At 41.3% G+C, this 23479-nt stretch overlaps 1 protein-coding gene across 1 annotated transcript in view; it reads right to left on the bottom strand.

Annotated features, from left to right (window-relative positions):
• The window catches only part of ATP8B4 (ATPase phospholipid transporting 8B4 (putative)), a 74683-nt gene that overhangs the window by 34396 nt on the left and 16808 nt on the right, over positions 1-23479 (bottom strand). The window contains 10 exon segments of the mRNA XM_055002298.1: positions 2678-2840; positions 5055-5098; positions 5689-5735; positions 5737-5895; positions 7341-7540; positions 12199-12287; positions 12666-12714; positions 12716-12822; positions 20030-20112; positions 23000-23069. Of these exon segments, the coding sequence (XP_054858273.1) occupies positions 2678-2840; positions 5055-5098; positions 5689-5735; positions 5737-5895; positions 7341-7540; positions 12199-12287; positions 12666-12714; positions 12716-12822; positions 20030-20112; positions 23000-23069 (1011 nt within the window).

Here is a 23479-nt window from a genome sequence, read left to right as displayed (position 1 = left end):
TTCAGTTTTCAAAACATCAATACTAGCTGCATACTAATCCACACAGTTCATTTAGAACTGCTTGACTATAATCAATTTTTAATATTAATTCTCTATTACTGGGAAGGGGGGTTGGTAGCCAAGCATATTCATCCAATTCAATCAGCAACAAGGCTCTTCCTGATAAATCGAAGGTTTTTGCACTGTTGAAGTTGAAAAATCTGCATCAATACAAACCAAAGCAAGACAATTACACATTATAAGATCATATCTCAAAACAGACTCACACAAGTGCTAGCCAAGTTAATCACTTGAGGACAGTACATTTCTTTCTTCTCAAATCTGTCATGGAAAGAAGATTACAGGATGCAATCTCATTAAAATAAATGTAGGCAGTCTTGAATTACTACCTCCATGGATCTCATAACCAACAAGACACGCTCTCACCTGAAATATCAGGCAGCTTCACCCCATGGCATTACATTGGTTTTTGTGCTTAAGTGTTGACTTTGCAATCACAAAGGAACTGCAAGATTTCCAAATGTATCAAAACCTTATAAAATAATGTCCCACTCCTCTGCAAGGATCTGTCTGTTTTTGTTCTCATCAAGAAACTTTTCAAAGCATTGGCAGAAGAGACAGCCAAAAAATTGAGGAGAAGGTAAAAAATAATTCGGAAGGAATTATCTGCAGTCTTTTTGCTGGGAAAGAGAGCCCCAACCATGCCTGTTTGGCTTGGAACTGTGTAGGAAAATAGCACAGCTATTGACAGCATCAGCAATCCCTTAAGTTGTGGATGTGCCAGAAACCTTCCTACTGCATTGCGGCTCAAAAATACGACCCTAACGGTCCCATATAGCTCCTTAGGACGTCATGCTGGTGTCCACCCCTAGTGACTTGGCTACCACCAAGTCACTAGGGGATAGAGAGAGACAGAAACACAGTAGGGTTGATGGGCAGGGTGTGGATGCCAAATGTGGGGGACAAAAATAAAGACAGAAATACTAGAACAACACACACCCCTTGGTTTTCAGTTTGATTTGGGAAATTCATTTATCTTTGCACGCTGAGCAGAGATAGCTCTGTTAACGGCAGCAAAAAATATGCAGCGCAGTATAGCAGGTAGAATCAAGGCGCACGTTGTAAACTCAAAAAGTTCTGTATCGTAACAAAACCTGCAACACCCCAGCTGTTAACTAGCTTAGCATAACTATCTATTTTTATTTATGTAAATATTTATGTGCCACCCTTTCACCAAAACAGGATCCCCAAGGCAACCAGTCACAGATATGAAAACATTTAATAGATTAAAATAACATGTAAATGTATATATAAATGCACATGTAGATATATAAGCACACACACAGTCAGGGAGGTATGAGAGTTTACTGGGGATCCCCAAACGAAACAAAAAACAATGACAGAGGGAGACAGCCAAATCTCCCTGGGGAGGAAGTCCCAAAGTTTTGGAGCCAATGAAGTGTCACGGTATTCCCCCCCCCCAAAATTAGGTTTCAGTTTTACATAACTACATTTCATCCTTTACAGCCAGGCCTTTGACCTTGCTGGATCTCACCCCATCCCCAAACATCCTACATAATATGACTGCAAATTTAAGAACCCACTCATAGCGTCAGAGGAAGTGGGCTCTAATCCACAAAGGTTTATATCCGGATAAAATTCTATTAAACTTCAAGGTTCCATAAGTCTTCTGCTATTGGTACCAGATTCACCCTATCTGGAAAATTCTGTGTTCAAATCAATGCAGAAGGTCCCCGGTCCTCTTAGTACCGTTGCTCTGTGGTGAAGGAACTGGAGAAGAATTCCCAGTGGAATTCTGGATCAGGTTCAAGGTTTTGGTTTTACCCTAGAACCTTAGCAGACTGGGATCAACATACCTGCAGGACCGCCTCTCACCATATGTTCCCCAGAGACTGCTCCGTTCGGCAGATAAACATCTACTGGTGGTCCCTGGCCCTAGGGAGGTTTGCCTTGCCTCAACCAGGGCCAGGTCTTTCTCGGTCCTAGCCCCAACCTAGTAGAACTCTCTGTCTATGGAAACCTGGACCCAGCTGGATTTACTACTAAATGTGCATGGCTGTTTTATAATTTATACATTATTAATGTTTATAGGATTCAAGGATTCAACCTCTGCAGCCTGTACCAGCGGCCATTCTACACAATCATCCAAGCTATAATCAGGTTCTTCTACGATTTCCTTGTTGTGCATTGAAGAGGAGAAGAATTGTTTAAGTGATGGGGCAAGAGATTTTTGTTGTTGTTGTCTCCTTGCTGACTGTGCATATGTATGTCCTGTTATGCCAATAAAGGTATTCGATTCGATTCCAATGTTTATATTTCTGCAAAGTTTCATTATTGTACATTTTAAAATGTTGTGATCCACTCTGAGTCCACTTGCGGGGAGAGTGGACTAAAAATCAAATCACATAAATAAATAAATAAATAAATAAATAAATAAATAAATAAATAAATAAATAAATAAATAAATAAATAAATAAATAAATAAATAAATAAATAAATAAAATAAGAACAAGGGAGGGAGAATGCAAGCCTGAGATCCCCCTCTCTCAATGTAGTCTTAAACAGAGTTACAGAGTTGAAGTCAGTGGGCTTATAATGCTGTAAAACTCTGTTTAGGGTTGCACTGGTATAGTATTGCTCTCTCTGACTTAGTTACCTGGTGTTTTCTCTTCAGGCATCACTGTGTGGCAGAGAGAAAGCAGTCTAAAGAGTTCATGAACTTGCAGGTATCCTAATTTAATGGACTCAGTCAGGCGATGGACATAGAAGCTATATTTACTATCTGCTAGTGGGTTAAATGAGAAATCCACCGGTACTTCCTGTGAAAGGAAAAAAAGAGAAAGATATTAAGGCATGATTTACAAATTATGAAGTTTTTAGTAGTTAAAGACTATAATGAAAATACAGAGGGATTTAAGATGTCTAGATTTTGACTTCTGTCTCAAGTATATATTACCAAGTGTTTGGCCAACTGACTAGTCAAATACTATCAGGGTATTAACTTTATTAGAATAGACAAGATACTATAATCATGAAAAGGTTTGATATTCATGCTACAAAAACTAAACTTTTAACTTGTGAAACATTTACTAACTTATTTTGGGGGCTTTTCTGTGATGGTGACTGTACTGTGGAATGACCTCCCTTTATTTTTTTTTTATATATATATATATATATATATATATATATATATATATATATATATATATAATTCTCCTGTATGTGGTACAACTGGATTGTTGCATGAGACCACATGCAAATGTTGCTTATTTATATTTAAATATTTAAATGTTATGGACCACTTTAGCAATACATCAAATAATAAAATATTACAAAAACAAAAATATTTACAGAACCACAAGCAGCACTAGAATCTTTTCCAATTTTTAAAAAGGAAACTCTTCCAACAACTCAGAGCACCTATTGGGAACATAAACATTTTCATGTATGTGAAAAAAGTGCCTCAAAATTTCAGTAGAGCAGGCCTGATATCTGTGTGTGTGTGTGTGTGTGTGTGTGTACACACACACACACACACACAGATATCAGGCCTGCTCTACTGAAATTTTGAGGCACTTTTTTCACATACATGAAAATGTTTATGTTCCCAATAGGTGCTCTGAGTTGTTGGAAGAGTTTCCTTTTTAAAAATTGGAAAAGATTCTAGTGCTGCTTGTGGTTCTGTAAATATTTTTGTTTTTGTAATATTTTATTATTTGATGTATTGCTAAAGTGGTCCGTAACATTTAAATATAAATAAGCAACATTTGCATGTGGTCTCATGCAATAATCCAGTTGTACCACATACAGGAGAATTACCCAAACAATAGCACAGGCAAACCAAGCAGAGGCAAAATAAGAGCAGGGGATCATAAAGAGACCTCTTCGGGTGGGTGCTTTCAGTGTACTGCACACTAATAGTCCTCTCCATGAAAACGTCTGGAAATAAATGAGTAAGAGAGTGAAAATTTACTGTATTTTTTTATTTTGCAAGAGACAGAGAAGAGCTGGAGGAAGTTCTTTTCTCCCTCTGTGCGAGTCCAGGAAAACCATTCGCTGCTGATTTCCTGGGCTGCCAAGCCTTGGCAAGTGTGTCTTTTGTACTTTTGCTTGACAAAGAGGATCAAATGTTTGTTATAGTTTTGCCTTTTTATATTTCGCCTGAAAGGCCTTTGTAAATTGCATCGCCACCAACAAACACTTTCATTATCTCCAGAAGTATACAAACCTGATTTCGCTCAAAAGTTCTGCCCCTTGGATAGGAAAGCAGAATTGGGGGGGGGGGGCATAATGTTTGCACTCATTTTTAGCCTAAAATGTTACTGTTACAGAAACCGTAGCTCCTTTGTACTCCTTGTCACCCTTTATGAAAGATGTGTCTATTCTTGGCTATTAGGCATCATAGCCAAATAGGATCTCCTGTTTCAAATGCCTCAGGTGGCCAGATGGTGGGGAACAGTCAACAGGTGAGGGCTGTTTGTGGGCACTGCTTGTGGGCTTCCATGTAGCATCTTTCCAGCCACTACTGGAAACAGGAGGCTGGCCAAATGGACTATTGATCTGATCCAGCAGGGCTTTTCTTATGCCAGAGACAGACATTTGGCATCCAATAAGTTTCTTAGGAATCCTGCAACAACCCAGCAATTGCCAAGTGGTTGTGCGGGGGGAGGGGGCAATTTGAAACAGAATACAAGTGCGTGTGTGTAAAGAGGAAGGGGCCACAGGATGGCAAGAGGTCACTCAGGTGGAGAAGATTCTTCTGTCTCTGACCTTTGGCTTGCTCCTTACTACAGTATCCTGCACTGGTGCTTGGCATGTATGTTTCCTGTCTCTAGTTCCCTTGGTCCGCTGTCCATGGTCCTGGCCCAGCAGTGGAGAGGTCATAAGTTATAACTTTGGCTTCACTTTCTTCCTGTCATGTGATTCTGATTTCCGTGCTCGCAGCTCAGTGGATCTTGGGACTCCACAGGCTGAAGATCACCACCATAATGCAAACAAAACATCTATCACAGTAATCCGGTCACCAACTTTACCTCGTTGATTGTTGTTTTGGGGCCCACAGCATCACATGTTTCATCTGGAAAAATTCATATACACAGATCTGAGCATATACACAAGATCTGACAAGATCATTAACAATGTAAAACCCAGAGTACAGCAATTATAAAAAAAGTGCAGTAAAATACTATATGCAATAATCTGCAATCCTATTCCCTTTATAAATTTTGTGGGATAGGTGTGTGAGAGCTTTCTTGACTGCCACAGGTAGGGCCCGATTTTGTCAGATCTTGGAAACTAAGAAGGGTCAGTATTTGGATGGGTGACCACTGAGGAAGACTCTTCAGAGGAAGGCAATGGTAAACCACCTCTGTTTCTCACTTGCCTTGAAAGCCCTTTGTGCTGGGGCAGCTATATGTCAGTTATGACTTGATAGCACTTTACACACAAATACATGAGTGGGCAGGGCTTCAAAAGTTCAGAAGAGAGCACAGATGATATCCAGAAAAGTTTATGTCTGGTAGTTATAGGTGGAGCAGTCTTGTCCATGCTTGCTTTGGTTTTATCTTCCATATTTAAAGCATGGGGGTAAAAAGAACCTCAACAGTCTATGAATGAAATGGAGAATCCATTTCTCTAACTGTTCAGAATGAAGAAACCCCATCTTACCATAAAAGTTTCCATAAATCGAACACTTATTAAAAGTCATTATGTTTTAATTGTGTCCACGTTTTGTCCATAAAAATGTACTCCATTTGTCCCAGCTCTTCACTGAGAGTGGTAGTGCGGACCTCTGCAGGAGTATCTTCTTTGGAAAAATACATTTTACGATCCCAGCTGATGAAGTAACTATGTCCAAGACGAATCAGTTCCACGTTTTGAAAGTGACAAGGAAATAAATATTTGAATTTTTTTACAAATAAAAGGTCAGTGAAACAGTTCCCAGAATGTGGGTAGGGCAGACACTACAGTATTATAGACTGCTAATCTTCAACTTTTTCAGACCCAGAATCTGTCCTATAACTTGGGACCCCCTTTTAACATTACCACCATATGTTTATCCCTCTCTTCCCAGTTCTTTCTTTCTTTCTTTCTTTCTTTCTTTCTTTCTTTCTTTCTTTCTTTCTTTCTTTCTTTCTTTCTTTCTTTCTTTCTTTCTTTCTTTCTTTCTTTCTTTCTTTCTTTCTTTCTTTCTTTCTTTCTTTCTCTCTCCTCTATTTCCTGTTCTCTTCATTCATCTTTCTTCTTATTAAAATGACTTTGAAAACATGATGGTGGGCACGCTGATGTGACCCACTAGAGGTCAGACCCAACCTCCTTTTAGCTAGTCTGTAATGCAAGAGAGACTGATCACTGCAGGCCAGCCGCTGAGAATATCTCTGCTCACACCCTTGCTGCCCAATCTTGAGCATAGAATTAAGAAGTTGTTGCCAGCAGGTCTCAGATCATAATGATGTATACATGAGAAGAGAGATTTTTTGGTGCTGAAATTCTTCCTGTGATTCAGACTTCAACATTCTTTTTTTAAAAAGTCTTCATAACTGAAGATGAGTCAGTAAGAAATTTCAAAAGAAACCATGCTCACCACAACACCATTGGCAATTTGCGGCGAGGCTTACAACTGCCAAATTCAATTGCAAGAAGCAACATTATCCAGCGCTTGGCATTTTCAGAATTTGAGCAGAAGGAAAGAGAGAGGAAAGTTTAACGGACTTCATTCTACCACAGAAAACTCGATTTTAAAAGAGAAATTTAAACTGTGAAATGGTGGTAGTAATAATCCTAACTATCACTATGCTGTTGCTCTCCACATTGGGTCAGTCACTCAAGAGCTAATAAGATTAGCAATCTATTTTAGAAGTTTTGCTGACACCCCTAAATGTTAAGAAAGATCTGTTTTTCTGCACCCTTTTCTTTACTGTTGTTCGCTCAATACGCTAAAACTGTTTGAACTTTGTGTGAATTGTAGAAATGTATTGTTAATTCAAGGCAGACTGTTTTTGTTGTTGTTAAATTTTGTTAAAATAAAAAAAATTCAAAATAAGTTTTAAAACAAAGAAAAAGAAAAATCCATTTTTTAAAGCACCAAAATACTTAGGCAATTTGCTAATGAACACTTTTCTCTATAAAAACCCAAGATATTTTCAAGTCGTTAAAAGAACCGGAAGTCCTTGAAAAAGAAAGCTCAATACTATGAATTGACACTAACTGAGGCAACTGTGAGGGGGAACAAATTTGCAGTGCTAAGGGCATGGTAGAAGCCAGGATTACCCCCTTCAGGACCAATATGCAATTAAAAAAACCACAATCTGAAACCTTACCTCACATATAAGGAAATTGGCACAACTGAGTTGAGTATGATAACGTATGACCAAAATGTTAGAAATCCAGAAAACATGAAACTGTTCACCACCACTTCATTCCAAGGCAGGTAAATTTTGAAATCGCCTCCAACCCAATCATCCCAAACTGAATTTCCTATCACTAGAATAATTCCCATTCATATCAGAAGTCCAAAAATCTGAAATTAGAAATGCAGAAGTAACAAACTTATTTTTTCTCAAAAGGATAAGTTTTGCTTTATCTGTGCAAGACAGATGCGAAGTCATTTCTGTATGATCAGTCTGACAAAAAAAATTATGTCATTGTCTAAGCCTACAGAAAGAGAATTTTGTACTGGCACAAAGTCATCAGTTCAAATAAAATGGGAGAAGTGGGTTGCCCATCTGCCAGTGTTCTATGGGCCCTGCCAGATTCATCCAGACTCCATCATTCATGAGCCAATGCTCAATGCTTCCTCTGCTCCTCAGATTCATGTTTTTCTTCTTTTAAACCAAAGATCGTTATCCAAGGAAGCTTTTTTTGCTGCCAGAACTCATAGATACTCGGAACTATTCTCATTAGGGTTGTGGGAGTTTTTAAATGTATCCCTCTGACATATTACAACACAAAAGTGTTGACAGTAGATCCTCGGGCACAGAAAACTGGTAACTTCATCACCACATCAGAAAACTGGAAGCCCAAGACTGATCTCCATGCTTCAGCTAAAAACACGCACAGACACACAAAGTAGGTATACTAAAATCAAGAAATTGAGTGCAATTTACATAGGGCAGAGTTACACAATCCTCTTCCGCTTACCCTCCAGGTGCCATATCAGTATCGGGCTGCAGAACTTTGGCATACACACTGATTCCACCAAGGCACTTGGTTATGTTATAGCCCCACACACATCTTAAATAAAGGTGATTCTATCATCATAGGAGGTATTATACTTCACAGGCACCATCTTATTCTGCCTTTTATAAAATATTTGAACCAGGGAACTAAACACCTTAATGCAGAGAGTCTAGTTTTCTTTGAGCTGTTTATTTCTCATCTCAAAGACTTCAGTATACTTTTGCTGTTATATTCTCCATTGTAATTTCTGTATTTTTAAGGGCTAGATTGGCACATTGAGATACTAGTTCTCAAGTGCAATACTAAGCCCCAAAATGTGCTTTAAGGGGTCACTATTCCCATGCTTTCCCAAATAATTTCCACAGGAAGAGTAAAAAACAGAACAAAATTTTAACACAGTCCAAGTAATCTACAAAGGCTAGGTACTAACTCCCTATTCACTGAAGCCAATCAAAACCTAATTTCCTTTGACGTTTTCTTATGGATTGCAGTCAGAGGACATACGTACACCGCTTAGATCAATTTTATGTCAGCTTCATAGCCTACTGTCAACAATTTATCTTTCACCCTGATCTATGTTATGGTAAAGTTGTGAGGATAAAATGGAGGATGGGAGAATGAGAAATACTGTCCGGAGCTCCTGGAAGGAAAGATGGGGTAATAATCTTTTTATGATTTGTAGTTTGCACAAGCGTGCTGAGAATTCTCCATTAGAAATCCTACGCCCTTCATAGAACAGATAGTTCACAGTGTTCCCTGGGGAGAAGAAAAGACTCAACACGATTTTAAAAGCAGATACTGCTCCCTAGAGGTCATCCATTTCTGTGCAAAGGCATACAAATTCTTAAAACGCAGCGGGGAGCACACACATCGTTCAAAGAACAAACAGAACCAAACTCTCAGTTCTATATTCAGAAGAGATGCATTCCCACCCTTTCTGCTCTGGCCCCTTGAATGGTATTGGCACTAAATACTCCCTATGCTAGCCAGGATAGAATAGGAGGCATTCTGAAGACAAACTGTCTCCTTAAATTCCCTTGGGGGTGATGTAACTCTTTATGCCACCTACTAGAGGAAGTGACCTAGTGGCAAATTCTAGTCCACAGTACAGATTTCAGAATTTGGCCTAACATCAGTGTAATGCTCTATTAAACAAACATGTGAAGAACTGGCAACATTTTTTCCTATTGTTTTATTAGCTAACAAAAACCACAACAAGTACTTACTGCTAGTATTCTTACACATGTCTGTTTCAAGATGCATTTTTCTAAATAGTTTTACTGAATACTACTAACTGTATAGAGAGAGTTGTTTGGATAGTCTACAGATGCAAGTAGAAATTTTTCTGAGAAAATATTTTGCATCTCTGTCATGAAGGCTTCTGCCTTCAAACAAAGCTCTACTTCTGAATTTGTACGAAACTTGACAACGCGCCATGATTTCTGAGAACATTTGGTTTTAGCTTTAGAAAGTAGCCTTGCTAAAAGCCAATTCGTTAGTAAGTTGCAGGCTCTGAGCTGTAGGCAAGCTTTCCTCACGAGGTGGGGCTGCACAGTTCTGGGCAAGACTTCAAAAAGATGAATGGGGGGGGGGATCAGAGAGTTCTTCATTGCCACCCCCAGCTTCTACAATTTCTTCACCAAGTCCAAATGCAAAGACTGTTCCTGCACCCTTATCTCAAAAGAGGCGTTGGGAAAGGGGCATAGTTTGCCACAGCACATGGAAGGGACAATTAGATGGCCTGACATTGCCAACTTTGTGACTGAGTTGGGGGCAGGGGGGAAGAAGGCCATATAGTGGCTAGCATCTGCCCCTCCTTGAAGGAGACAGAGGGCTAGTTGACCAAGCAGTAAGCTGGTCCCCCCCCCCCCTTTGTGGCAGCAGCAGTGAGCGTCAACTGGCTTGAATGGTACACAGTGCAGCGTAGGTGAACACTCGGGGGCATCATTTGGATGATGAAGGGTTTATCCTGAGACAAAGCCTGGGGCCTTGGGGCCTTCAGGGACCTGGAACAGGGATCTCTTGAGGCATGTATGATGGAAGCCCCCCTCAGTCTCCCACTGTGAGACAGATTTTCCCTCCAAAACAGTCAAGATTGTTTGCTGGGGCTGGGCAGCCTCTGGTAGCATGTTTCTGGGTATAAGTTAAAGGTCTTTTTGTCCCACACTTTAAAACATATATACTTTTTGTCTATATCCCTACTCAATTGCTTGGCAGGGGAGAAGCAGGAGCCCACGTCTTCTTTACAATGAAATGGCACTAGAGGATGAGTAAAGTTCAAAAGGAAACAGTAGGTTTATTAAGCAGGCAGGGTTAGTATATAGATAGGTAGGCAGGGAAAGAAAAGCTAAGGTAAATTTTGATGGAATACTTCTCAAGCATTAGGCACAATAATCTTTTTAAAACTTAGTTTCAGTAGTTAGGTAAAAAGGTAAGCAAGGTGCAAGCACCAAGTCATTACTGACCCATGGGGCAACGCTGCATCATGACGTTTTCTTGGCAGACTTTTTACAGGGTGGTTTGCTATTGTCTTCCTGAGTCATCTACACTTTACCCCCAGGAAACTGGGTACTCATTTTACTGACCTTGGAAGGATGGAAGGCTGAGTCAACCTTGAGCTGGCTACTGGCTACCTGAACCCAGCTTCCGCCAGGATCGATCTCAGGTCATGAGCAGAGCTTGGGCTGAAGTACTGCAGCTTACCACTCTGCGCCACGGGGCTCCTTCTTTTTTATAGTTATAGATCTTAAAAGTGAGAGGTTGGTAGTTTCAGACTTATGTTACATTAACAAAGTTCCTTCATAGATTTCACTTTATAGCTTAGGTGTTCTGACCAAAACACTCTCTTCTCTTTACAACAGACCCAGGGTTCTCCTCAGAGCCAAACTCCTCCCCCGCTTTTTTTTAGATACTGGGCAGGCATTATTCTTCACCAAAAGACACCGTAACCTGTTCACTTGGCTGAAGGGGAGTCACCTTTCACTACCCACTTCTTCTGCCAACAACACACCTCCAGTTCTATCTTGTGTAAATCAGTGCTGGCTTTCACACTTAAGAACTTTAGCTAAAAGTTTTCTTTAAACCTAAAGCTGCCCCAGTTAAGGCAAACTGTCCCTTTTTTCTCACGCAGAGGGTTACTTGTAACATACTAGTCTGACCCTCCTTGTCAGACTCCAAAAATGAACTCCTCTAACAATTCTGTCAGCACCAACTGTTACTTTCTCCCTGGCCAATCACAGAGAGGGGGGAGAAGCCTGTTAATCATTCTCCCTTCAGGCATTTTAACCCTTTCCCTTCCACTCTCTAGGTGCTGCACTTAGTGAACCTTTCATTTTAAAGTCCGTTCTGTCACAGAAAGCCATTATCCTTGGCCCACAGACCAGGTACCTAGGAGACAAGAAGTGGCACACTTCCCTTGAGCACCACGTAGGGGTGCCAGGTTGCCCAGGGGCCAAAACAGGGTGTAAGTTTGGGTGCAGTTGTGGCAGAAAATTATGTCCTTTTCCAGTGCAACGAGGGAAGCATGCGCACACTTCACGCATGTGCTTTCCCCTGCAAGTGCTTCTCCCTGCCAGCCAGGTGAGTGGAGATGGGGGGGCAGAGGATAGGGGATGCAACCCTAGCACTATGAAGGCTTTGCAAAGAGCCCTACATGTGTGCTAGCTCATGGCACAGAGCCAAGGTGGTCTCACCTGGAAATTCAGGGATGCAAAAAACAAGAGGAGGCCTGACTCTTCCACATCCCACTAATGGCCCACACTGCAACTAGGCTTGGACTGGGGTTTGGCCTACAGGCTCCACAGATCCCCTTGGATCAATGTAAATAAATAAACCTGGCCCTTTTAATTACCCATCTGAAAGGGTCGGTTCTCCTTATTCCATGTCTGTAAGCAATTTCAGAAACTCTTGAAAACCCAGTCATGGACCCTACAATATCGCTCTATGCCATTCGCTGAAATAAGATCCCAGCCCAAATCTTGGTTCCACTGTGGAACTTACCCACAACACCAAAGTGTTCATTAGTCAATCAATGCTTGTTCGTTTAAGTTCAGTTTTGCCACTGTTCTGCATTAATTTAGTGTCAGGGCCTATAAAAATAGAAACAATAGTCTTTTAAAAACTTCTAATAATAAATCACGCAAGTACACGTCTAATAATAAATCACCCAAGTACATTCTTTTAATTTTTTTTAAAAAAATTATTAGTGGGAAAACATTAAAAAAAATAAAAAAGCAAACAGAAAAAAAGTATATTCTTTATTATCATCATCTTATGCATAGCAAGAACACCACTGCTTTCCACTACCAGGTTAAATTGTTTTTTCTATCCATGAAGGTCTGAGTCAGCTGTTTTTATAATTTTATAGACTGTAGAGTTACTATAAAATTCAGTTTTTAAATATCCTGTATGAATGCCCTCAGCAATTATTTTTACTGGGAAGAGAGAGAGATAACATTTCACTGTACCCTCAAAAATAACCGTTCCAAAGCAGCTATCTGTGTTTCTCCACACACAAGCCTCGCAGCAGCACTTCTTCATTGGTAAGACAATGATTGTCATCCTTCCAAGAAAGAACTCGTGAAAAATTATTCAGCATATTGTTAGGAGTTTCACAGACAACTTCTCCCATAATGTGAAAAATCAGGTAGAATATTTATCACATTTTAAGTACCTTTCAGCATCATTTCAAAAGTTCTACAGATTTTCAAAAAGAAATGTCTACCAGTTAACACCAGAGCATACAAAATGTGTCTGGGAGATGCTCGTGCAAAGTAAATTCTCATTATCAGTAAGCACAATAAAATTAAACAGGAGTCCAGCAAGCAATGAAATTTATTTCAGCTTAAGATTTCCTGAGTCAGAGTTCATGACAGCTTATGCTGGAACAAACTGTTAGCCTTTATGGTACCACTGGACTCTTGTTTTAATGCAGCGCTGCAGTCTCAGGCAGCTATCCTTCTGGAATTAGCATCACGGAAGAAAGTGAATTGAAATCAGAGTCCCTTCCACAACGGTAACAAAAGCTGAATACTCTGCTCCTAGCTCTATCTAGCTATCGTAGATATCACCAGTCCCATTTGTCTTTGTAAGGAAGAACTGTATTTTCTACATATACCATGGAAGTTTTGGACTAGAGTCTCCAAGAAGAGATCTCAGGACCAAGCTACAAGTGACGAATGACACTTGCCTGGCAAGTGAACAGACTCACATGTATTCCTCCCTGTTCACTTGCCATTCACTTGCACTCCACTTGATCAAGTAGAGCGCAAGTGAATGGCAAGTGAACAGGGAGGAATACACGTGAGTCTGTTCACTTGCCAGGCAAGTGTCATTCGTCACTTGTAGCTTGGCTCTATGGCAATGTTACAAGGGCATTCTCATTTTCACCTGTGAAATGCTAGAGTCCTTGGCTCCATTTACTAAAACATTTGTGTTTTAGTTTCCTGCATTTCAGTCGTATGGTGTGCTGTGAGGATGACCATATGATACAGGATTTTTCCTTCTAGAGCTCTTGTTAAGGCATGCTGTGCCCACCATATGGTTTAACAGTCATGCAAAATATGTAAACTTGTCAGAAGTTGCAAAAACCAGACTACCACACCAGTCAAAAAAATCTGAAGTTGGAACCAAAACACAACAACCTAGTATTAAAATATGAAAAATACTATAATTTTTTCATCAACGACAATTGGAATTACAGCTGATCAAGTTGCCTGGACGATTTACTCTTTTGGAACCCCCACAGAAAACATTTTAAAGTCTATAAAAATGCCAAATAAAATTTATAATTGCTACAAGCAAAATCTAAAAAGACAGACTTTAGGTTTACAGGAGTTCTGTGATGCTAGCAATTCTCATAGGAAAGTATCTCCACTTATCAGGTCAGCAATTTTATGGGAAATTAAAGATTGAAATTTAAGTCACAGAACTCTCACTGAGAACTATTAAATATATCACTACCATACAAAACTTTCAGTATTCTGTTATTGTCTATAGAACTGAAGTTAGTGTCAGTATTCCCATTTTGATGTGGTAAGTTGCAAAAATTATATTCTAATAGGCCTAAATTCATTGGAGACTTCACTGAAATACCAAACAAAACGTTTGCAAATGGAACTGTTCCGTCTATCTCTAAATAAAGTTCAAAAATTATTTATAATCCATGAGGAAGAAACATCATATTTTCCTAAAAAGACTTCCAGATTACATCAAGCTATTGCGACTGAAATATTTTTTAAAAATATTTTCAAAAAGCCAGTTGATTTCTCACAGCACTGACACAAATGAGAAACTTAAAAATGCTTAAATCTATTTCATCAGATGCTTGAAGTATTTATTCTGTTAGCAGATGAGCATAAAGGAAAAAGTTATGAAAAAGCAGAGTCCCAACCAATGACATGCAAGAGAGAGAGTACATGATATTCTGGGTGTGAAGAAACCAGCATTGGTAATGAGACAGGAAGCCTAGGTCTCGATTCAATCCAGGTGGATGCATTGACTTGAGCTTCATTATCAGTTGTAATTCAGAAGTCTCTCTTTCTAATCTCCCTTTGAAATTCCTCTGCAGGATAACTAGCAGGGACCGATTTGAATTATCTATTCAACTGGCAAGTTACATCACTTCTATCAGAAGACAGGAGGAATAAAACAACTGGAGGTTTGGGAAACTGAAACCACTCTTCAAACTGAGAGAGTCATTGTGGTGTCAAGGTTGGACTAAGATCTAGGAAACCCAGGTTCAAATCCCCATTGTGCCATGATTGCGAGAGTGGATCATTCTGTCTCACCTTCCACACAGAAGAGCTGTGAAGACAAAATAGGGAGGGAGAAACATGTACAATGACCTGAGCTGCCAGGAGGAAAGGTGGGATAAAGATGTGGTAGACAGATAAAAAGGAACTACACTAAGCATATCTGAGCCTACAGAACTGGTTTCAGCCAGTAGAGTAAGATGTCACTTTTTTAGGTTCATAGTGAAATATCGTGCACTTAGAATAAAAGCAGCTTTTATTTTGAAGAATGTTTCCAAATGAATACTGCATGGCAGTATTTAAAGAAAACGTTAGGTTCAAAAGAGGGAAGAATGTGGGGTGCTAAAGAGATGGAGTCTCTGAAGATCCCTGAAGACTTAATTTTGTGCAAAAGAATCACAGCTATATTACTGAATACTGCAGGACTAGAACCTGTTGGTGGTTTTTTTCCCTTTAATAGCATGCGACTCTGCCAGGCTGAGAGAGCAAGCCATGATACAGTTGTGCAATTCTGCATTCCAAAGAAAAATGAGAGGGTGGGTATAAATTTCACAAGAGGACTCGAAGGGAAGACCAGTCATTTGAAGAATTTAACAAAATTTGAAACCAATGAGTCAAAGCATCAGTTATGGGCAGCTTACAGATCCATAAGAAAAGAGTATGTTGCAATTGGCATTAGAGAAAACCATGACTGTAAGAGAGACTTTTAGAAAACACAGATCTCAATTTAGACAAAGCAGATAGAATGTGCCTGGCAGCTAAGATTACTAGCAGTGGGCTAAAAGTAAGAGAAAGAAATCCAGATGCAATTACTTGAAAAACAGAAACCAGGATGCAGAAGGGACTGTATGAAGAAAGCAAGCCAGAAAGGCTGCCAAGCAGACAATGAGAAAAAGTGAGCCAGTAAGTAGAGCAACGAGATACACAAGGTATGGCTGTGTATACACAAAGAGGATATCACAGTATCTTGGACTAAATGGGCAAAAGAGGAACAACACTGTGTGTAGAGTCTGCACTCAGAAGCAAGTACCCTAAGAGAGAAAACTAGTTGAGATGTTAGCCAAACCATGACTTGGTGTACATGTGTGATCCTCAGGCTCATACATGCCCTTGTTTTCAGCCAGTACATGTGAACAGGGCAGTCCATGGTTGAATCACAGTCCTCAAGTTTAGATGCAATAGCAAACTATGGTTTATCACAACAAGCCAGGAAGAGAGGAACTGGAACACACAATGGGAGGGTGGAGGAAGTGCATGAGCCCAAGGCTTGTTCACATCTGAACTGAGCCAGCATGGGCAACCCAACCAGCTGCTGTAGCACAGTGGTTAAGTGGCTGGGTTGCAAATCAGCACTCTGTTGGTTCAAATCCCATTACTGCCATGGGCTCAATAGGTGGCCTTGGGTAAGCCACTCCTCTCAGCCCCAGCTCCCCAGGTGTATTGTGGGGATAATAATACTGACTTTGTTCACCACTCTGAGCAGGGCACTAATCTGTCTAGAAGAGCAGTATATAAGTGCAATCATTATTATTATTAACAAGGTGAAGGAGGACAACAGAAAAAAACAGCATTAAGGAGGAATTCCAAATGAATGCACTCTCTGAAGAACCTATCTGTGCCCGACACCATACTTCCTGCTATTTATAAAGATGACCAAGAACAATATACTCATCTATTACAGGAGGATTTGGGGTGGAGCCTGGGGAGGGCTGCATTTGGGGAGGGGAGGGACTTCATCATGATATAATGCCACACTGCAAAACTATCATTTTCTCCAGGGGAACTGATCTCTGTCATCTGGAAATCAGATGTAAATCCAAGAGATCTCTAGGCCCCACCTAGAGATTGGAAACCCTACTTTTAGAGAGAACCATCAATATGGCTGATGCTTTACTAAATAACGCAGGAGCCCCGTGGCACAGAGTGGTAAACTGCAGTACTGCAGCCCAAGCTCCGCTCACAACCTGAGTTTGATCCTGGCGGAAGCTGGGTTCATGTACCCGGCTCAAGGTTGACTCAGCCTTCCGTCCTACTGTGAAATGAGTACCCAGTTTCCTGGGGGTAAAGTGTAGATGACTGGGGAAGGCAACGCCAACCACCCCATAACAAAAAGTCTGCCAAGAAAATGCCGTGATGCGATGTCCCCCCATGGGTCAGTAATGACTCGGTACTTGCACAAGGGACTACCTTTACCTTTACCTTACTAAATAATATCAAGACGACAGCCCCTGCCCTCAAGGAGGCAACAGAGGACGTGGAGGGCAAAAGAGAGTCTCCATTCAGTCAGCAGTGATGAAATAAGTTATCTCCAAATACTGCACTGTGATTTTTAAAACCAACGATAAGAAAGAGACAGATGAGAAGAATATTTTGAACTGTACATTTAACTTCAAAACTCTTTGACACATACCCATCATTACATTCACTGCTGTTAGTGGAACATTGGCTCTATAAATATTCCAATCTTTATTTTAAACAAACATTTGTTGGCTTCATATATTATTTACTTACAATGATAATTTATGTGCTTTTTTATATAGAAAAAAATACATTGTGCGGAAAAAATGCCATTTGTTTCAGCCAAACCAAAATATCACTTGGCCCAACCTTTTAAAGTTTCCTGGCTATTCCTTCGGCCTAAACAATCTAAATCCTCCTCAATCTGGAAGAATTCAATTTCTGAACAGCAAACTCTAGCTGTATTAAGAATTTCTATGACAGCAACTGAACAAATGCATTAATCGTTTCCAGAACGATGACAGCAAATAGTTCAACGCAATCAACAAAAAAAGATTAAAAGCTGGCCTCTTTGGAACATTCCAGTATATAAACATGGATATTGTTTAATTTTGAAGGTGGTGGAGAATGTTGTCAAGTCAAAGTTCGACCTATAGCAACCCCTGGTGGGGTTTTCATCGCAAGAGACTAAGGGCCAAGCTACAAGTGACATATGACACTTGAACGGCAAGTGAACAGACTCACGTGTATTCCTCCCTGTTCACTTGCGTTCCACTTATGCAAGTGAACAGGGAGGAATACACGTGAGTCTGTTCACTTGCCGTTCAAGTGTCATCTGTCACTTGTAGCTTGGCTCTAACAGAGGTGGTTTGCCATTGCTTGCCTCTACAGCCCTGGTCTTTGTTGGAGGTCTTCCATCAAATTACTAACCAAGGCCAACCCTGCTTAGCTTCTGAGATCTGATGAAATCAGGCTCACCTGGGCTATCCAAGGCAGGGCAATGTTGAAGGTACCCCCATTCTATTCTTCCAATCATAGTGATAATACATGGGGCGCAGGAAAAGGCAAGGGGGAAAATAGAAAAGAACAAGGAGGGTACCAGCAAGCACCTGCAGAGGACATCTCATTCATTTCCTTCCCTGAATGCCTGAAAGCCTCCATTGCCTCTCCTGTTTTCCTTCTCTCCTTCCTACCCACCAGCTAACCCAGAGTTATCTTCCCATCTGTCCTCAGCTCTCCCTCCTTCCCTTCCTTGCACCTCCTCCCTAGGGAAACTCTGGCCATGATGCCAGCTGCCAGATTGGGCCGAGTCCAGTTGTGTGCTGATGGGGAACCTACAAGGCTTTGCATGGTAATAACTCACTTTTCCCTGTATCCCCCTCCCCACACTTTTTTTCCAGCAGCTAACACATCCTCACCTTTTCTTGCTTCCTTCTTTCCTTTCCACCAACCACGTAACCACCTTGTATGCGTCCTCATCTTCAGCTATATTTTTATTTTCTTGATTTAGTGGTTAACTGGTTGGGTTGTGAATTAGCACTTTGCTGGTTCAAATCCCACTACTGGGAACATGAGAGTGACGGCAGGAAGGGTTACATCAGTGCTTAGTTCTTGTGGCCCCTTCTTACACGCCCAGGGTAATGCCAATCGCCACCTTGCAGTCAGGTAGCAATTTTCCCCAGGCCACTTCAGCTAGGGATTCTGACAGTGTTTTGCCATCTTCTGGGCATGGAGCAAGGGTCACTGGAGTGTGTGGGGGGGAGAGATAGTTGTGAATTTCTTGCATTGAGCAGGGGGTTGGACTAGATGACCCTGGAGGTCCCTTCCTACCATATGATTCTATTGCCATGAACGCAGTAGGTGGCCTTGGGCAAGCTGCTCCCCTCAGCCTCAGCTCCCCAGCTGCATTGTGGGGATAATACTAACACTAACTTTGTCCACCACTGCGAGTGGGGCACTAATCTGTCTAGAAGAGCAGTATATAAGTGCAGCTGTTGCTGTTATCTTTCTCCACAAAAGGAACCCAAAGCCGCTGGCATTATTCTCACCTCCTCCGTCTAATTCTCAGCATAACCATCCTATGAGGTGGGTTAGGCTGAGTGTGTGTGACTGGTCAAAGGTCACCTTCTATGTAAGAATGGATGTTTGAACCTGGCCTTCTCAGATACTGATCTGAAACTGTAACCACGACATCACACTGGCTTACATGGGGGGCTGCTGTTGAACAGTACGGGGGTTGCCAGGTCTTGATGAGGCATGCAAATCACTGGGCTTGGCCGTAATGAATGTATGCTACTCTCTTACAGCCAAAACAGCCCTGGAAAGGACCTTGTCTTCTCCCCACCCCCCCTCAACCCCTGCTACTCTTTTACTGGAAGAAACAAGAACCTGAAGGCTGGCAACCCCCACAACAGCCACTGAGAGGGCATTCATTCCTTAAAGATACAGGCATTGCTTCTATTCTTTTTTTTGGGCCTCACCATGTTTTTTTTCAGATTTTTCTGCAAACCTGGGGCTTTCTCCAGGTTTAGAGGAAGATCTGTCTTGTCTGTTCATAGCATCCACAGATGAGGCTACGTTGAGCTTTAGATATACTGATAATGATAAAGTTATTAGAAAAATCAGCTAAACTCTTTTTTCTAAGGTAGATCAACCAAGGCAAATAGGTACTATCATAACTGGAGATTTAAAAAGTGTTTGAAAGGATCTCCACGTCTTAGTCTGGCAAAGGCTATAGAAGGAATGTATTCAACACCGTGCAAAAAAACCCCCACACTGCCGCTTTTACTGGCTTGCAGATTTTTTTTAAAAATCCAGTAATGTTCTGATGTTGTGCTTACCATCAAACTCTGCAAGCTTGCTAATCTCAGCTCCAAGTTCCGAGGTCACAGGTAAAGCCTGCTGTGCTTTTAGGTTGGTTTCACTGAGCCCCGTGGTGCAGAGTGGTAAGCTGCAGTACTGCAGCCCAAGCTCTGCTCACACGACCTGAGTTCGATCCCGGCGGAAGCTGGGTTCAGGTAGCCAGCTCAAGGTTGACTCAGCCTTCCATCCTTCCAAAGTTGGTAAAACGAGTACCCAGTTTTCTGTGGGTAAAGTATAGATGACTGGGGAAGGCAATGGCAAACCACCCGGTAAAAAGTCTGCCAAGAAAACGTCATGGTGCGACGTCCCCCCATGGGTCAGTAATGACTTGGTGCACATTACTGACCCCCCCCCATGGGTCAGTAATGACTTGGTGCACAGGGGACTACCTTTAGCTTTACCACTGTCAAATAAACAGAGGACTCTCTCTGCATCCTTCCCTACTCTGCGTTGCTCACAATGCCACATTGGAGGCATTTTTCTTTCAAGACTAAAGCAGACACAATGGAGCAACTATGTGTGATTCCTATGCTTGGCCCCTTCAAGTTTATAGCAGTGAGGGGGTGTTTTTTTTAACATTACAAGGATCTAGGAAGTGGAGAAGAGTGCCTAAAGTGACAAACTACAGCGAGATAAAAGAGGAGAGTCCACCACCGCCATATGCATTTTTTCCTGTAAAGAAAATAGACCGCCTCCTCTCACAAGGAAAAAACAAATGGCGGTCCAATACCATCAAGAAGAAAACCAGGGCATCCCCCCAAGAAGTCTCCACTCTTCCTTTCTGTCCCACCTTCAGCTCCCTTCAAAATCATACTGGGTTCAGTGCTGGAAGGGCTAAAACCCAAGCATTTGTTTTCCTTCATGCAGTGGTTCTTAACCTTTTGGAAGTGGGGCCCACTTGCAATTTTTGTTCAGCATTCATTCATAAAGGCTGTACTTTATGACCATTTGGGGAGGGGGGGGCATGGCTCAGTGGTAGACCATCTGCTTGGCATGCAGAAGGTCACACATTCAATCCCTGGCATCTCTGGTTAGAAAAAGGATCAGGTGGTAGGTGATGTGAAGGACAAAACCCTGCAGAGCTGCTGCCACTGAGTGGACAACGGTGGCCTTGATGGACCAATAGTCTGACTCAGTACAGCTCCATATCTACATGTGTTTGTTTCACACATGATGCAGAAGCAAAAACAAATTGCCACCAAGCTTTTCCCCCCATCTCACCCTGTGCTTCCTCCAGCTTCCAAGTATCATGACTTGCTCAGAACTCCAACTGGCCAGTTCTTTAAAAGGGGATTGGATAGGTTCTTGGAAGACAGGATGGCTACTAACAAAGATTATTAAAGGTTAGTCACTGTGTGAGCCAGGATGCTGGACTGGGTGGGCTACGGGTCTGTTCCAGCAGGGCACCTTTTGTTTTCTTGTCCCATTGTTAGTTCAGTCTTCACTGTGGGGTCGCCACTGTTCAGCTCAGGAGGTCAGCCAAGGTTGTAAGTGTTGCCAACGGAGGCACATAATAGCCTCTGCTGAGCATGGGAGCTGCCCTAAGAGGAGAACAGCTTCAAGGAATTTTTTTGTTTTAAAAGTTGGCATTGTAAAAGACAGAACATCTGCATGACAATAATTTGTTGTAAGGCTTTGAAGAAAGAAAACAACAGATCTGATTTAGGCAGGTCCCATCCAAACATCCCACACGCAGGTTACTAAGTATAACAGGAATGGCAAGGCCATTGCCAGCTGAAAGAAGTTCACACCATAGCAAACAAGAGGTTTCTACTTCAAAGGGAAATTAAATGTAATTTTACGGTAGCTGCAACCAAACAGGGAAATGAGGAACTTGAAATCATCTTTTCTGGGAGGCATTTAAAAGAATTCTTTATAGTTGAGTACAAAACCTGAGTGGTTTAAGCTTGATATTAAATTTGCATTTTGGCAAAGGGTTCCACAATACATAACATTTTAAAAAATTCAATGCTCATGTTTCTTGACTCAGATTTTATTCAGACACCATAGCACAGACACTGTAACACGGCTTTAGAAATTTGCTTCTGCGATAGTGCCAAACATTTCAAATAAAAGAGCAAAGAATTTTTAGAAAGCTCTCCCAGTCTCACACTGAAGGTGAACTACTTTAAAATCACTATTATCGTTGTGTAACTTGTTATTTAGGGCCTCAATCACACATCAAACTGCTATTAGGTAGGATGCCAAAGGAGACACGGCCTTTTCTGTTGCGGCACCTCAACTTTGGAGTGTACTCCTTCCCTCCCCGTCCCTCCCCCCATTACCCTGGAGCTGAGCCATTTAATTTTTCAGCACCAACGGCTTTCACATATGTTGGATATTGCACTTTCAATGCACTTTAGCGATTATTTGCATCTGAATTTTCCTGCGTGAAACAGAAAACCCTACTTGCAAACAATCACTGAAGTACACTATCCAACATGTGTGAAAGCAGTGACATATTCTTTTGCCTAGGCCTTCTGTTGCCACTAGGGGTGTGCAATTCGGTAATCAGATTACTGAAAAACCCCAAAACATACCGGTTTCAGTTTGTTTTGGCATTACCAAAACGCTTCATGATTACCGAAATGTTTCGGTAATACCGAAATAGCAATTACCAAAACATTTTGGCTTGTTTCGGTAATGCATTTCAATGGGGGGAAAGCCAAAATACCGAAACGATTACCGAATCGTGAATACCGCGAAACAGCTTGCCGTTTCGGTATTAGCGATTACCGAAACGGTTTCTTGTTTCGGTAATAACTGAAACAAGAATACCGAAACGGTGTGCCTTTGCACCCCCCTAGTTGCCACTGATCATATTAAGACAAGACTGCACCTTACAGCTGCCAGAGGGATTAGCATCCTAGTGCTGAGCTTTTCCCACTTCCCAGTTGTAATATTTAGCATCACTAACGTTAAAGATTAAAAATTCATTGGAAATGTACCCATCAAACTTCAGCTGTTTCAATGTAACAGAGCCCACATGGTTCGCTGCTTGAAAGGAGTAGCAACAGCCTACCAAGGAAGGGGACGTTCATGTGAAGGAGACAGTAGTCTGTACTTATGTTTTAAAACATAAGAGCCACCACAGGGCAAGTCTGCCTTGCAAGTTACATCTCTGAACTGAAATCTCCAGTCTTGGGAGTACAAGGAGCTGATTCTACTCAGTGGAAAATCAAGGGTATATTCTTGCACATACTTAATTCAGCCTGATAAGATCACAATCTTAAATCAAGATTTCTGCATGGACAAGGACACAATTTCCTCAAACACCTCCCCCCGCTCCAGATGTGTGAAAAAGAAAATTGTCCTCTGCAGGTATGTGTCTGCAGAAACGTCAGACTGGAGCCAAACCACATAGGTCAAAGACCAGTCATCAAATCAGGTCCAAGAGCTACGTGTTTACTACATTTATTTTGTAAATG

Source organism: Eublepharis macularius, chromosome 18 (assembly GCF_028583425.1).
Source record: "Eublepharis macularius isolate TG4126 chromosome 18, MPM_Emac_v1.0, whole genome shotgun sequence".
Classification (NCBI taxonomy): Eukaryota; Metazoa; Chordata; class Lepidosauria; order Squamata; family Eublepharidae; genus Eublepharis; species Eublepharis macularius.
Note: the sequence above shows the minus strand (reverse complement) of the source record. Positions and strands in the feature narration are given on the sequence as shown.